At 48.1% G+C, this 13,733-nt stretch overlaps 2 protein-coding genes across 2 annotated transcripts; one reads left to right on the top strand and one right to left on the bottom strand.

Moving 5' to 3' along the window:
- Nucleotides 1-6,851: 6,851 nt before the first annotated feature.
- Nucleotides 6,852-8,180, top strand: BO88DRAFT_423101 (Clr5 domain-containing protein; the record flags this gene model as incomplete). The annotated part of the gene is made up of 4 exons (XM_025708626.1): nt 6,852-7,229; nt 7,303-7,639; nt 7,687-7,783; nt 7,952-8,180. 4 exons carry the CDS (start codon nt 6,852-6,854, stop codon nt 8,178-8,180), a joined length of 1,041 nt encoding a protein of 346 aa, XP_025566062.1.
- A 3,182-nt stretch (nt 8,181-11,362) lies between these two features.
- On the bottom strand, nt 11,363-13,543 carry pex13 (peroxin PEX13). Its single transcript, XM_025706116.1, has 3 exons — nt 13,248-13,543; nt 12,627-13,154; nt 11,363-12,570 (listed from the first exon to the last, which is right to left on the bottom strand). Exons 1-3 carry the CDS (start codon nt 13,297-13,299, stop codon nt 11,801-11,803), a joined length of 1,350 nt encoding a protein of 449 aa, XP_025566063.1. The 5' UTR covers nt 13,300-13,543; the 3' UTR covers nt 11,363-11,800.
- Nucleotides 13,544-13,733: the final 190 nt, after the last annotated feature.

A 13,733-nucleotide genomic window follows, 5' to 3' on the forward strand; every position in this document is an offset into this window, starting at 1 on the left:
AGATAGACAGTGGGCCACATGGGAGCCAGCCATGGCTTCCCTCCTAACGGACATGACTGCCTTGCCTGGACTCGTCTGCCTGCCTTCCTGCCTGTCTCACCCTCCATTGCTTCTTTCGATCACAGACACCCGCAGACTGGCCTTTTGCAGCGCTCGCATCCTGATTGGACTGCAGCGCCTTCATCTCAATTTCGCAGGTCCGGCGTGTCGGGCGCGCCAAACCCCCAGGTTCCCTGCAAGTCCGAACGAAAGGGCCAAAATGGACGAAAGTTGACGCCGCGTCGCGGGAGCGAAAACAAAGGAAACAAAGGGAAAATCAGCCTAGAGATGCAGCCACCATCATTCGGACATTGTGCGGATCCATGGCGCTGGGTCTTTACCCACTTTCTCAATCTCGCCCTCTTCCTCTTTCTCTCGCTCCTTCTTCTCCTCCCCTCCCACCCCTCCCCTCACCCTCCAATGTCATACAGATAGCCCAGGGATGATCCTACAACCGTCACAAAAGAAAACATAACCTACTGCTGGGAATGTTTCGGCCCGCCCCCGGGGGGGCCACACCCCTAAAAAACGACGCTAGATAACTCCTACATCCCATGCCAATCCACACGAGGGAAGAGGAGAGGAGAAGAGGAGGAGGCGATTGTGGTAGCGCCCATCGTCTCCAACCATCCACCCCATCCGCTCTTCCCCTCCTCAATTTTTCCTCTTCCTTCGTCTTATTGATGTCCCTTAGCGCATTGTCTAAGTGACGGACTGGCGGGCGCGACACGCACGGGAAACGGATGCACTATTCACGGCGCGACATTAGCGTCTCCTCTTTCTTTCGTCCACCTGCTTTTTTCTCTTCCCTCTCCTTCCGTTTCTTGTTTTAAAAATCTGTAGTCGAATTGGTACTAGATACATACATACATACATACCTAGTAGTGAGACTGGAAAAAACAACCACCTTACATTTCCCAATTACTATCAACTTATCCCCAACTTAAGTACCACGTACGGAGTAGAAAGTAAGTAAGTAGTGCCAGCCATAAATCCACAACCAATTACCAGAATCATTATATCCTCCCCCCGTAGTTTAGTTTATAACTCACCATGTATAATAATCTGTAATATGAACATCCCCTCAAAGCTGGGTCCCTTTTTCACTGAACTTCATATGTACTTTTGCCAAACCACCCCCAGTACTTATCACCTTCCTATATACCCGTCCATCCCATCCCATCCATAATCTACTAAAGACACCGAGAAAAGAGGTGGGGGGCGGCGGGGGTAATCACCCATAAACAACCTAAATTGGCAGTAGTAGGAGAAAAGAACAGAAAGACAAACAGATAGACCACACCGTCCACCCAAGAACTAAGTACTTTTATTACCCGAGAAAGAAGTAAGTAGCGATAAAAAAAAACTTGCTCCCTTCCGTTAGGTAGTAGGTAGGTAAATACTTATCTAAGTAGTGCTACTGTAGTATTCTATCTATCTATCTTTCTATCTATGTATAGATTGATTGATTGGATGCAAGTATGTATGCCGCCGGTGGTTGCCTTGTTCCATTTCCGGTTGTATGTATTGCTGTAAGTATGTACGTATGTATGTAACTACATGCTTACATCAATACAAACATACATATATCGTACATGGACATTGCACTTGGTACCTACCTAGTAATATTGTAATGGTCGAGGTCGTCGTGCATGCAGTGCTTTTTGTTTCAGCCCTTACGTGATGCTAGCTGAACTAAATCTTAGGGCGGAGGATATATTCGACTGCGAGCGAGAGAGAGAGGGGAGGGGGTGGAGGAGGAGGGAATCTGGACTTTTACTATCACTACTGCTACTACTTACTATCCGGCTATCAGCTTACCTACCTAGTTAGGTATGGGTTATTTCATCACTGCATGTAAGTAGGTACTTTTGGCCGGGTGAGTTTCCGACGGAGGGAGAAAACAAGAGACAGCGAGGGATATGGTATTGCTTCTTTTTTCATTTTTTTTCATTTGTTTCTCTGCGTCTTTATCTATCTCCCTTTTTTGTTTTTTCCTTATAGTTATGAGAGGGCGTCATGGGTGGAATTTGCTTTGGTATGGATTTGAACGATAGGCAGGAATTACTAGGATGAAGTATCATACTGTATCGCGTATCTTTACACAGGTAACACAGATACAGGCATTTTGGGACAGGGAAGGGGGGTTTGGTGGGCAGGCTGCTTCGATGTGCTCGAACTTAAGGAGTTAGTCCTCGAAGGAAAAGAAAAACCAGTCATCAGTTGTGATATGTCGTGCTCGATAACTTGATTCTCAGGACGACGCATGGCGATGATCGACTGGACTTAGCCTTCTAGTGCCGATGCATGGAAGCATTTTGAGTAAATCCTATGTCAGCTGCAAAGAGAGTGCCCGACAGCCAGCAGGACGCCGAGGCGTTGAAGCATAGATCCCTACAATACTGGACGGAAGGATTAGAAAGTTCGGCTCTTCCGCAGAGCCCACTAGGTTAGCCTCACCATGTTGAGCAACGTACGGATAGTGCTGACCCAAGCGAGGCTGGCTTTTTGGATCTGCTGGCGGACACAGCATGTGAAACCTGAGATCGAATGCTGGTGATTGAAACTCCAACCCCAAGAATGAGAGCCATCAGGGGCAACAAATAAATCCAGCACAAGCTCTCCCACCATTCATCGGGCCATATCCTATACCGTGCAATGTGGCTGGCTGGATCCCTCCCACGAGGATGGGCGATCCTCAAATGACATTGGCTAGCATACGCCAGAGCACGAAAGTGAGTTTCTGTCGTCCTCAGCTGTGCTCAGCAGGACTCAGCTCGCTCTGCTCTATGGGTCACAGTAGAGAAACAGAATAGGCCTCATCAGAACCAGATGACACATGCACTATGTGCAAGGTTGTGGAAGGTTTGCCTGGTAAGTGCGAAAGTACCTAAGCTGACCTCTGTCAGCCCTTGGCCAACTGGCACACCTTCCTGAATGTCCTGGTTCATTTTCCAAGGTAATGCGCAGCGCCGGGGCTCCAATAGCCTGAATCGTTATCCTGCACCAAAGTTGGTGGATCGGAAATATAATGGCAAAATGGTGCTGTTTCCACGGTGTTGTACCAGTACCGAAAGGTAAGGTATACAAAGCCACTAGCCATGGCATCATGTAGTTATATCACTTAAATAGAGAGCCCTAGGCAGTCTGTGCTCCCACGGTTCGTGTCCTCCGTGGCTGTTCTGATGTCATCAATCATGAAGATCCCCATGGGCCGAGTATTTGCTCGCAGCAAGTGATGGTGAGACACCGATTAAGACAGAAAGTGTATTGTTCCCCGAGAGTGCTAGTGGCGAATCCCATGCACTGGTCGACGAGGGCGAAACCAAGTTGATCAGTGGCCGGTTCAGTGAGGCACATACAATACTTGAAACGAACCGATCCCAACCCTGACAGCCAGAAAGAAAAAACGGTTAGAGGAACAAGAACAAGGACATTGATCCAAAATACTCACTTGTCCGACTGCATCGGTGCCTGTTCATGTTAAGTCCCCCGTGGAGGCAGCCATAATATTTTTTAAACTGTAAGGACTGGAACAATGCCAGCTACTAAATTTCTTAATAATATTCCACAGTGGTCGTGCTCAGGCCGACTCGACAAGCTTGGACAGGTACTAAGAAGGAAGGAAGATAGTCCATACAGTGGCTCCGGTCGTAAATACCGTACCTATGCTCTTGTTGTATTTTTGCATCCCCGGCAGAACTTTGGGTGGGAAAACGGGCGGACCTCCGATCCGAACCGTCAACTTGACGGGCCGAAAGTTCCAGCTGTCGTTGAATATCGTCCCAAGATTGTGCTCATGAAGAAACCTAATAATGGGAGTTTGGACGACCCTCACGGCGGAGAAATAATGAAATGGCTGCAGTGAGTTGCATCCAATATGTGAACAGGGAAGGAAGTAGAGTGATCCCTTTTCTCTCTCAGAAACGAGGCAATTCCTTCCCCCCCTGATCAAGGTAGCGTCCAAGCCACAGTCATGGAAATGAAAGTTTCGCTTGGGAGAGCTCAGGCCTCATCCTATGATCCTTGCTATGATCCAACTTTGCCACATCGGGTCATGAGCCCACTCATCAACACACGGACGCGTGTATGGAAGTCCCGTCCCGAAGATCCACGAATCCAACTCAAGCCAAAGAAAAAAAATGTCAGCAAGAGAAGGAAAAAATGCAGCCGCAGCCTTTTTCATCCGCAACCTGATCATACTGTGCTGGCAGATAAATTAAGGCGAGAATTGGCCCATTCTTGATGATTTGGCATGATCATGATCGCTCTTTCCCTTTCTAGATCGCTGGATTCTATGCTCACTGTACCTTTAGCAGATCTTGGGGCGATGATTGAACGAACAGGAAGACATCCTTCCCCGACACCCCCCTGTCAAGCTTGAGAGGAACGAGCTCCTTGGTGTCAGGAGTCTACTACTAGTAGTAATTAGGAGACGCAACGGAAGTATGACTGGGGTTTGGATATATACGTTGGAGCTAGACGGATCCTTCGAGCTGTTGCACCTGCAGAAATGGCGCAGATTTTATATGAAGGGACCACTTAACTCCCAAGTAGTATGGCCGTCGGATGGGTCGCAGACTAAAGAACTCGGCGCTTCAGTTCAAGGTGTCTCCCTTTTTTTTTTTTTTTTTTTTTCTTTCTTGCGCATTGAACCATGTTCTCAACCTTCCGTCAACACCTTTTGTTTTTTTCAGTTATATCCCCAGCAGAGGTCAAAATACTAGCTTCAGTTTTGGCGTTTGTTGCGGATGAAGTAGAAAATCATCCATGGCGTCATTGTGGAAATATTCTCCAAGGTGTTAGTAAGTACCAGGAGTCTAGAGCAACTGGGTACCTTTTCCCGAGGGAGGGCGACCAGGCTATTTACCCGGGTATACCAAGCAGTGCCTCACCTTTTTCCAACGAGATAGATAGTAATAAGAAGTAGTAGATAGATAGATAGATAGATATTACAAAGTGCCTGACTTGCGACTGCCACATTTCATGCTGGCATACCGTTGTAACCCAAACTTCCTTTATATCACATCTGCAAAACATTTAGGGTGGGAAGAAAAGAAATTAGTATGAATAAAAACAAAATCCAAGAAGAAAAAAAGGATGTAATTCCCCCCGTTTGACGATACACCTACACTATTCAGGTAATAGGTCTTAGCTTCCGAGGCGGTTGACCAGGTTGACCCAGGCAAGGTACCTCGTAACGCCTAAATTAGTGCCTGCCCACCTGATGATGATGCTGCTGATGATGATGCTTGTGATTCCACATTCTGATGGTTTATTACAATTACGACAAACCGCGAACTGTCGGAACTCCATACATCCATACAAAACCGGACAGACAGAACGTGACAAAAGTACACGGACCACTTCATATAATTCATGATTGGCTCGCGGGAACCAGGATAGCGACATCCGCGGGCTTTTCAGCAGCAGGTCGCCGCAAAGGGTAGGCGGATGCTATTGGCCCTGCCAGTCAGCAGCGGTACTTTTATTTAGCGCCCGTACTAGGTTTACCCCAGCGGCGAACCACCCGGTTGCCCTGTGGGATCCTCGCCTAGTAGTGGGGAGGGAGTACTTACTGGCTGCCCAGACGCCTCCGGTCTGCGGTATTGACAATGTTTACTTTCTCATGGCCCGAATTAGCACTTGTTTTGATGTATTTTATTTTCCTCTTTCCTTTTGTGTTTTTTCTTATGATACTCATTACTTTCCTTACCCCCCCTCCTCCTCTCACATTACGCCCATAACTTGTAACCAACAGAGTTAAGATTGAAAAATGCGTCTATTTCCCTAATTGGACAGGAGATCAATGACTTACTTTACTTCCCGAATGTTTCATTCCAAAGCTGCTGTCTTCTCCTGTTTGTTGGCATCGTTTGGTTGGAAGGAAAGGATCCAGATGGCCGGTCAGCCAACGTACATTACTCTTACTGACATGCATACCCCGTAGTACTAACTAACTAACCCGCTGCTGGCTCCTCGTCAATTAGTCTAATTATTTTTCCCATCAGCAACCAGAGAGTAATAGTTATGGTTGCTATTATTATTTAGTTGTGGTAGTATTATCATTTATTATTATTGCTGTCGCCATTACTACTCCTTATTTCTTTTCCACTGATTTTTCCGGACTAAGATTATCGCTATTGATTCTATCGCCTTGGCTGGCGGTGGTCGAACACTGTGACAACTCGACAGCACTTGACTTGACTTGACAGAACTGACAAGACTAACTAACTAACGACTACTTTTTTTTCTATTTTATTTTACTTACTTACATACTCTTTCGGTCTCGCTGAAATCCCCCGAACTATATCACCACCAATTCCCGCCCTCCGCAGAACACGATCTACTCCCACCAGCTAACTGCTAGTAAGACCGCGACCCTGTTTCGCGCCTGCTGCTGCTGCTGCTTCTTGCTGCTGCTGCTGCTTCTTGCTGCTGCCTTTGGCTTCATCAGCCTCCGCCGCTGCTAGCTAGTCTAGTTAACTACTTACTACTTACTACTCTTTCTGGTTACCCTGACACAATTCCCCCTCTCTTGACGACGTCTCTTCTCCGTACGGCTTTCTGTCTGCATAACCACTTCGCCCTCCTACTTCGCCTTTTTATCTTCGACCTTCTTATTTCCCTCAAGTTATCCATCTAGCCTCTCCACTTTCTACTCCTGTCATCCCTCTCTCTCTTTTCCTTACTCTCTTTTCAACTACTCTTCCCGATCTCTGCTGTGATATCGAGCTTCCGCCTAGCTGATTCGCACGTCCCGATCCATTTCAGAGTATGGTTGACGAGGAATTTCCAGTGACTAATTCATGATGGATGGTTCCATTCCGCCGCCGTCCACCACGACCACCTCCACCACCTCCTCCATCACTACCATTCCAACCTCTTCATCAACTGTTTTCCGACCCCGCAAATCAGAGGATTGGAATGAGTATCGCACGGCTATCGAGAGTCTCTACCGAGACAATCAGCTCAAGCTCCGTGATGTGAAGAGAATCATGGAGCGTGACTATAACTTTGTTGCATCGTACAGCCTCCATTTCTCTTATTTGCCATTCCTGCCCTGTTTCTTGCCTTTCCCACTCGCCCTCGTATTTGTCATTCTTCTCACTTATTGGCTTGCATCACCTGTCCCTCTGCAGCAATATGCTGTTTCTTCCTTTCACCACCAAAAGCGGAAGAAGAGGACAGTGCGTCATTGTTATTGATGTTGCTTTTTTTTTCTTCTATTTCCCTTCCCTTCCCCACTCCTGGACGAATCAGCTTGGTTATAGGCTTCCCCTGACATTCAAACTTTCTAGAGAAAAACAATACAAAGATCGCCTGGCTGCATGGCATGTCCGCAAGAATATCAAGGCCAAAGAAGTCCATGTCATGATCCGAAAGCAACAGAAACGAGCGGCTCGAGGCAAGCAAACAGGTTTTCGTGTTGCTGGGCAAGAAGTCGACTCCAAACGCATCTCACGCTTTGTCCGTAGATATGGATCGAACATGGAGGCCAATAATTCCCGCGAGGACCCTCCGCACAGTCCCCAGGGCCATCAGATCATCCAGCCCGTCCAGCCCGTCCAGCCGATCCAGGCAACAAGTCCCGAACCAGGTAGGATACTCCCAATCCGCCCCCAGTGCTGCAATTACTCATGTTAGTCGCCAGAAACTCCCTCCGATATGAGCTATTTTACCCCACCGCCAGAGGAACGAGCAATGACATTATCACCTTCAACAGAAACACCGTCACATTTCCGTGAGATTCCCCACCCCTCTGTTGATTTCTCTTGCTATTCTACTACATGCCCTGCCAGGTATTTTGTTGGTTTTTAGCAACATGTAGTCGGGATGGTGGAAGATTTAATTGACTAGATAACACAGATGACGATCCACCCGAACCAGTTCGTAATCCAGGAATTGGCAGCGCGCGATCTTTATCAGTCTCTTCCGGAACTATGACCAATGACATAACGAAACCAATGACTGACGGGGTCCAGGGACCAGATGGCTGGATGACCCTCGAGATGTTTCAGGAAAAGCTTTTGAAGCTTTCGAGGACTCTTGATCAATCAATGTCCCGATTTGTTCCTGCCGAGGATCGCAGCCACCAGCCCTCCAACTCTGACCAGCATTCTCGCTCAATCGGGCAGTGAGAAGGAGGAAGAAGAAGAAGAAGAAAAAGAAGAAGAAGAAGAACATCAACGTCCTTGGACGAAAACAAAGAAAGATCTTGGATATCTGTCAACATCCTTATACTCTGCTATATTCTGTTCTTTGGCAGGTTGAGTCGATTGCCTCCTTCTCCACTTGGTGTCCCCTCTGTAATATTCCACTTTATTTCCCTTTGTTTTTATTTCTTTCCTTCTCGTTTATTTATTTCACAGAGTGCCGACTATATAGAGCATCCATGGCTTGAATATATTGGGAAATCGGTATAATGTAGGTTGCGATACACCCTTAAGATGAAAGAAGATTGCGATATCATACGGTGACATCTGCGGTTTCTGGCTGTTGATGGTATAAACATTGTCTGACTTGTGACTCTAGTGACCTCAATACTACATCCTTCAGGGAGTGCAGCAAACCTTGCTCGGCGAATCCTTCGGCTCATACTACGATAGTCCGTTGATTGTGATCAAGGGAAGAATCCTGTTATGCACTACTGGACGTCGGTCGGTATCTGCAACTCGTGATTTCGACTGTTGCCACGGTCGGCCTTCCATCTGAGCACTCCCAATTGCAAGGCATGACCGGCAGTGCTCTCTATCGGATCAGCGGCTATAGTTCTCGCTCAATGTCTCAATATTGGTACCCGGTTCAACAAAGCATACTGATTACAAGCCAAGTGGATGAACATGGAGGAGGATGGCATAGCACATTCTGCGATGGAGTGAAACGCATAATCGCCCTCACGGTGCTTGGGCTCAATACGAAGGCTCACAAACTCTGGCATCAATTCCGATCGTCACATTATACCACAAGGCAAGCCATGCACTGATCCATCGCCGAGATTAGGAAACCGATTCTTGCTGTCTCCCAAAATGCAAGGATTCAGCAGATTGGTCATCCTTGCATTTTGTTTTATGGTTGGCTTTTCTGGTTTGATCATGCCAGCAAAGCATCCAAATATCGAGACAGCATGCAGAATTACTGGGACGGTCGATCGTCCTTGTTAAATTATCAATAAGTATAATTTGATATGCTAGCACCACGGTTGTCGATCCAGTGATGACAGAAGATATGACCCGATCGTGCATCACTCTATCTACCATGGTTGAGCACAGGGAACAGCGATCCGTGACGGGTCCGAATAGGGAGACATAAACAGTCAACGCACAGTGATTGGCCCCTGCATTTAGCTGTAGTGCAGTCGTGGTCGGACCATTACTTCTAGACCAAATCAACTTCTGGGCCAAGTTCTCCATACCCTGCTGTACCACTAACATAGATCAATCTTTCTATTTCGGGTCTCTTGAAGTGACTAGGGCCCGTGGACAGCAAGACCGGGGTCACAAAAGAGCATAGCCCGAAAAGGGAGAAGACTGGTAGTAACGAAAAAGCAAAGGCCCATAGAAGAACAAAAAGCAAGCGATTCTACAGGCCCAGGAAACGATATCCGCTACAGACACGGCCTGCCAAGAATGACCAATGGGAAGGCGAAAACAGGGGCTGATGTGAGATGATTGTCTCCGATGCGGCAGCCGAGCCCGACTAGCTACGATTTGGTACCAGTGAGCGCGTGCTCCTGGCCTAATTGCTGGGGCTGCTGAAAGTCGATGAATAGCAGCAGATCGGAGGGGCGAAGCGCATCGGTGGTTTTGGATTCTTGATGAGGCCCTCGCTGATCCTCAAGCCCGCGGACGCTAGCTCTCTTAGTCCCTGTCAGTCTATCAGAGTCAGTGCATAGACTAACTACTCGCTCATCCTCACTCTCTGCTCCCTCACAGGCTATGATATTAATAATGTCATTGGGGATATTTCAAATTACCCTTCACGTCGATAGCTCATTTGGCTCCTCCTGTGGCCCAAAATGAGGGGCCGTCATACTGATTTCCCGCAATCTAGAAGCATCAGCTTCCTATATCCATCTACCTTAATTTCGTTTTGATGTATTCTCATTGTCTACAGATCATCTACCAACCTGTACTAATGACTGGAATTACAAAGATGTACCTTCTCTCTATGATGTAGACAGCATGCCAAAAGTACGCATTGGGCCATTGGGCAGCAACTACACCAATTGAACACATGCCCTGATCCCTATTTACTCATCGAATTATTTGTATATTATTATTTAGTAACAGGCCAAATTAATCAATCTCCTCCTTCATTCCTCCCCTCCCCCCTCCTGCACCATTTGGACTAAACTCCGTGGATGCCTCACATCTGCACGATGATGTCAAGTCAGCTAAAGCCTCCGTACTTCCCGTCCTGCCCAGTAAGTAAGTAGTTAGCTAGCTAGCTTACTTAGTTCCTTCTTCCTTTCTACCACCACCACCACCGCAATAACGTCATAGGCAAGCGACAATAGACAGTACTAGTAGCTCCATAGAACCAGAACGTAACGGTAGATGGCTAGAGTTGTATGTATAATGCATAGGTAGGATAGCGTCTTTTCCATCTTTGCGCTCGCGGTATGCAAAATTACTAGCAGGTCAGGTCAGGTCAGGTCAGGTTAGGTTTCAGGTCCAGTAGGCGCAAAATGTTGATACAGTATGTATGTATGTATGTATCTAGCACGTTACTTGGTCTATCTACTCATTCAACTTGTAAAACATATGTATTAATGATTCTTCTTTGCCTGTCTACTAGAATGGGAGTGTAAGTATATCCTATAGATGGGTTATTGGGGTAATGCGGTGATTATGGATGGGTGGTCACAATAGATACTAAATAGATAAGAAGAATAGTGGTTACTTAGTTATTAGTAGTTACTGGGATAATGGATAGGGTGGGTTACTACTAGTACTGCTACTAGGTCATAGCGACTGAATGTACACTCTGGACTTGGTGGTTGTTGATGGGAACGGGGTTGGTTGTTGACTACTACGTCTTATGCTCATTTATATCGATTAGTTAGTAGTAAGTGGGTGAGCCCCCTCGGTGAATGGATAAGGACTACGTAGTAGTAGGTACCATGAACTTACTAATTGAAGAACTACTATGCATGTTGGATTGGATAGGTAGTGAGCACGTAGGCCACATGTCAATTTACTTCTTACAATCAACCGAGGGGGAAAAGTAAAAATACTAGATAGATAGTAGATGATGAATATACTATATTTCGTTCCCGCTGCATGAGATAACCATATAGGTAAGAGAGAAAAGGGAGGGAAGAGAGAGAAAAAAGAAAAAAAGAAAGAAAATTTAAAGGAGATCTTTCTTTTTTTGCGCTGAAACAAACATGCACCGGAAAATGATGACTCAATCCCTCGAAGAGAATAAGAAAGTAGAACAAAAAAAAAAGGAAACATGCCCATATACCAGGTACCCAACGCTAGACAATCCAAATCCGGGTAATCCGGCGACAATAACAATAAGGGACAAAAAAGAAAAGAAGAAGAAAAAAGTAATGGTAATAAGTCATCATCAGGCGGTCAACCTAGGTCCTGCCACGTGCTTCGCGTGGTTCGTAACATACAGACATGCATGCATGCATGCAGTCAAGCTGGGGTGTGTGGGTGAGTGTGTGCGTTTCGGAAATGTAACTATGAGACTATAGATAGGTATATAAGGGGCGCACAGATGAGGGAGATGGGTGGGTGCATGACGCTCATGAGTAAAAAGCGCTCTTCTGGAAGCTCTCGGGCGAAATATCACCCATCTTGCCCTTCAATTCGGGCTTCTTAGCCTCCGCGGCAATCTCCTCGGCCGCGCTCGCCTGCATCGAGTTGGTGCGACTGCCGGCTTCGCTGCCCGAGGTGATCGCTTGCTGTTGCGGGCGGCGCTGGATGGTCTCCAGGTACGGCCCGGGCAAGTAACCGACGCGGCCATCACGAGCACGGCAACGCCACCACTCCGAGGCATTACCCATCGGATCGGATTTACTAAGGACAGCGACGATGTCGCCCTTCTTCACGGCCAGGTCGATGCCGGAGCTCTCCTGGGCTTCAGGGGTGTAATCGTAGAGCACACGGCAGAAGTCAAGCTTGGAAGGGTCGAGCGGTGCACCCTGACCCTGCACGGGCTCCCCGTTCGGACCCAGCATCAGCTGGCGACGTTCCTCTTGCGACCGAGCAAGAGCCTTGATCAGCTTGCCCATCAAGTAGGGAAGACCGAAGACGGCGATAAGGAACATGAAGAACGGCTTCTTGGAGGGCTTGGGGGGAGCGGGAGAGCCATCCGGCAGGGTGGCGGGGGAGGAGCGGCCGCTGAGGAATGCTGCAAAGGCGGACGGAGTGAGGGCGGTGGCATCAGCCGGCGGGGGACGACCGGTGATCTTCGCGATCAAGGTCTTGAACCAGCGGATGATGGTGAAGATACCGAGGGCGGAGCCAAGCGTGTTTCGGAGATTGCCGAACTGCTCTGCTACGGAGACCATGGCTGGACCACTGTTAGTGCAAGGACAACAACACGTAGAGATAAAGGTATTGACGTACCAAAGAAAGAGCTGTGAGTTGCCATGTAAGTGCTCTCCAGCATTTGAGCGAATCCTCCAAACGCACCCACGATACTCTCAATCATCTGAAACGTAGCTTGGGTGCTTTGGCTGAAGGAATTCGTCAGGCTGTTGGGATCGTTGGGATCACCGGGCATCCCGCCGTACATCCCTCCCATGCCTCCCATACCACCATACATGCCGCCATAGCCTCCCATGCCGCCGTAGCCTCCGTACATGGAGCCCATGGTGCCGAAGCGGGAGTACGGCGACGAGTAGCTTCCGTAGCCGCCGTAAGGACTTGCGCCGAACCGGGAGGCGGAGTAGGGAGAATAATTGGAGGCGGTGCGATTGACAACGGAATTCAGGGAATTAGGACGAGACGGTAAATCGGGAGCAGTAGATGTCGAGGATGCTGTGGCTGTGGGGGCCGAGGCGCTGGCGGCCGCGGTCGGAGTAGTCGAACTGGCCGTCATCGCGGATGAGGCGGTCGGAGTAGCCGCCGATGATGTTGTCAAAGCAGGAGACCCTTCAAGTGAGTGACATGTCAGCTACCCCGTATGCGGACAGATGCAAATGTGATTTATTGTTGTATTGTGTTCCAAGAGAGCTGTGGACATACCAGCAGCAGCGCCTGCCCTCTCCCACGGTTTGGGTGGCGAAACGGACGCCATGGATATGCGGGAGGGGTTTGGTACCTCAGCAATCTCGCATGGAGATGGACCTCACAGAGGAGGCCAGTCAAAGCGAGAGCGAGAGCGAGAGAAGGTGGGAATAGCGCGAAAAAAGGATTAGGGGGGTTGGGGGTGAGAGTAGTCTGGGGAAGAAGAGAGGGGAAAGGAGAGGAGTAAGAGACAGCCCGGGCGACAGATTGGATGGATTGGATGGACTGGATGTGATGAATGAATGAATGAGAGGCGATGGATGGCGATGGAGATGGAGGCGGTGGAGAAAAAGCCAGAAAAGAGGAGAAAAGGTCGCATGTGGTCCCGATGGACCGAGGCTTCCCGCTTGCCGAGTTAAGTCCCCGGTGATGATTAGTTACCACTTATCTATCTCTAAGTAGTTAGATTAATTCTCAGTGAATAGTTACTTATCTATCGAGTGG

Source organism: Aspergillus vadensis (assembly GCF_003184925.1).
Source record: "Aspergillus vadensis CBS 113365 unplaced genomic scaffold BO88scaffold_4, whole genome shotgun sequence".
Lineage (NCBI taxonomy): Eukaryota > Fungi > Ascomycota > Eurotiomycetes > Eurotiales > Aspergillaceae > Aspergillus > Aspergillus vadensis.

Coding starts and splice junctions, on each gene's coding strand:
- pex13 (XM_025706116.1), bottom strand. CDS start 13,299: ATGGCGTCCGTTTCGCCACCCAAACCGTGGGAGAGGGCAGGCGCTGCT. Junction 13,155..13,247: donor GAGGGCAGGCGCTGCTGCTG/GTATGTCCACAG, acceptor ACTCACTTGAAG/GGTCTCCTGCTTTGACAACA. Junction 12,571..12,626: donor AACTCACAGCTCTTTCTTTG/GTACGTCAATAC, acceptor ACAGTGGTCCAG/CCATGGTCTCCGTAGCAGAG.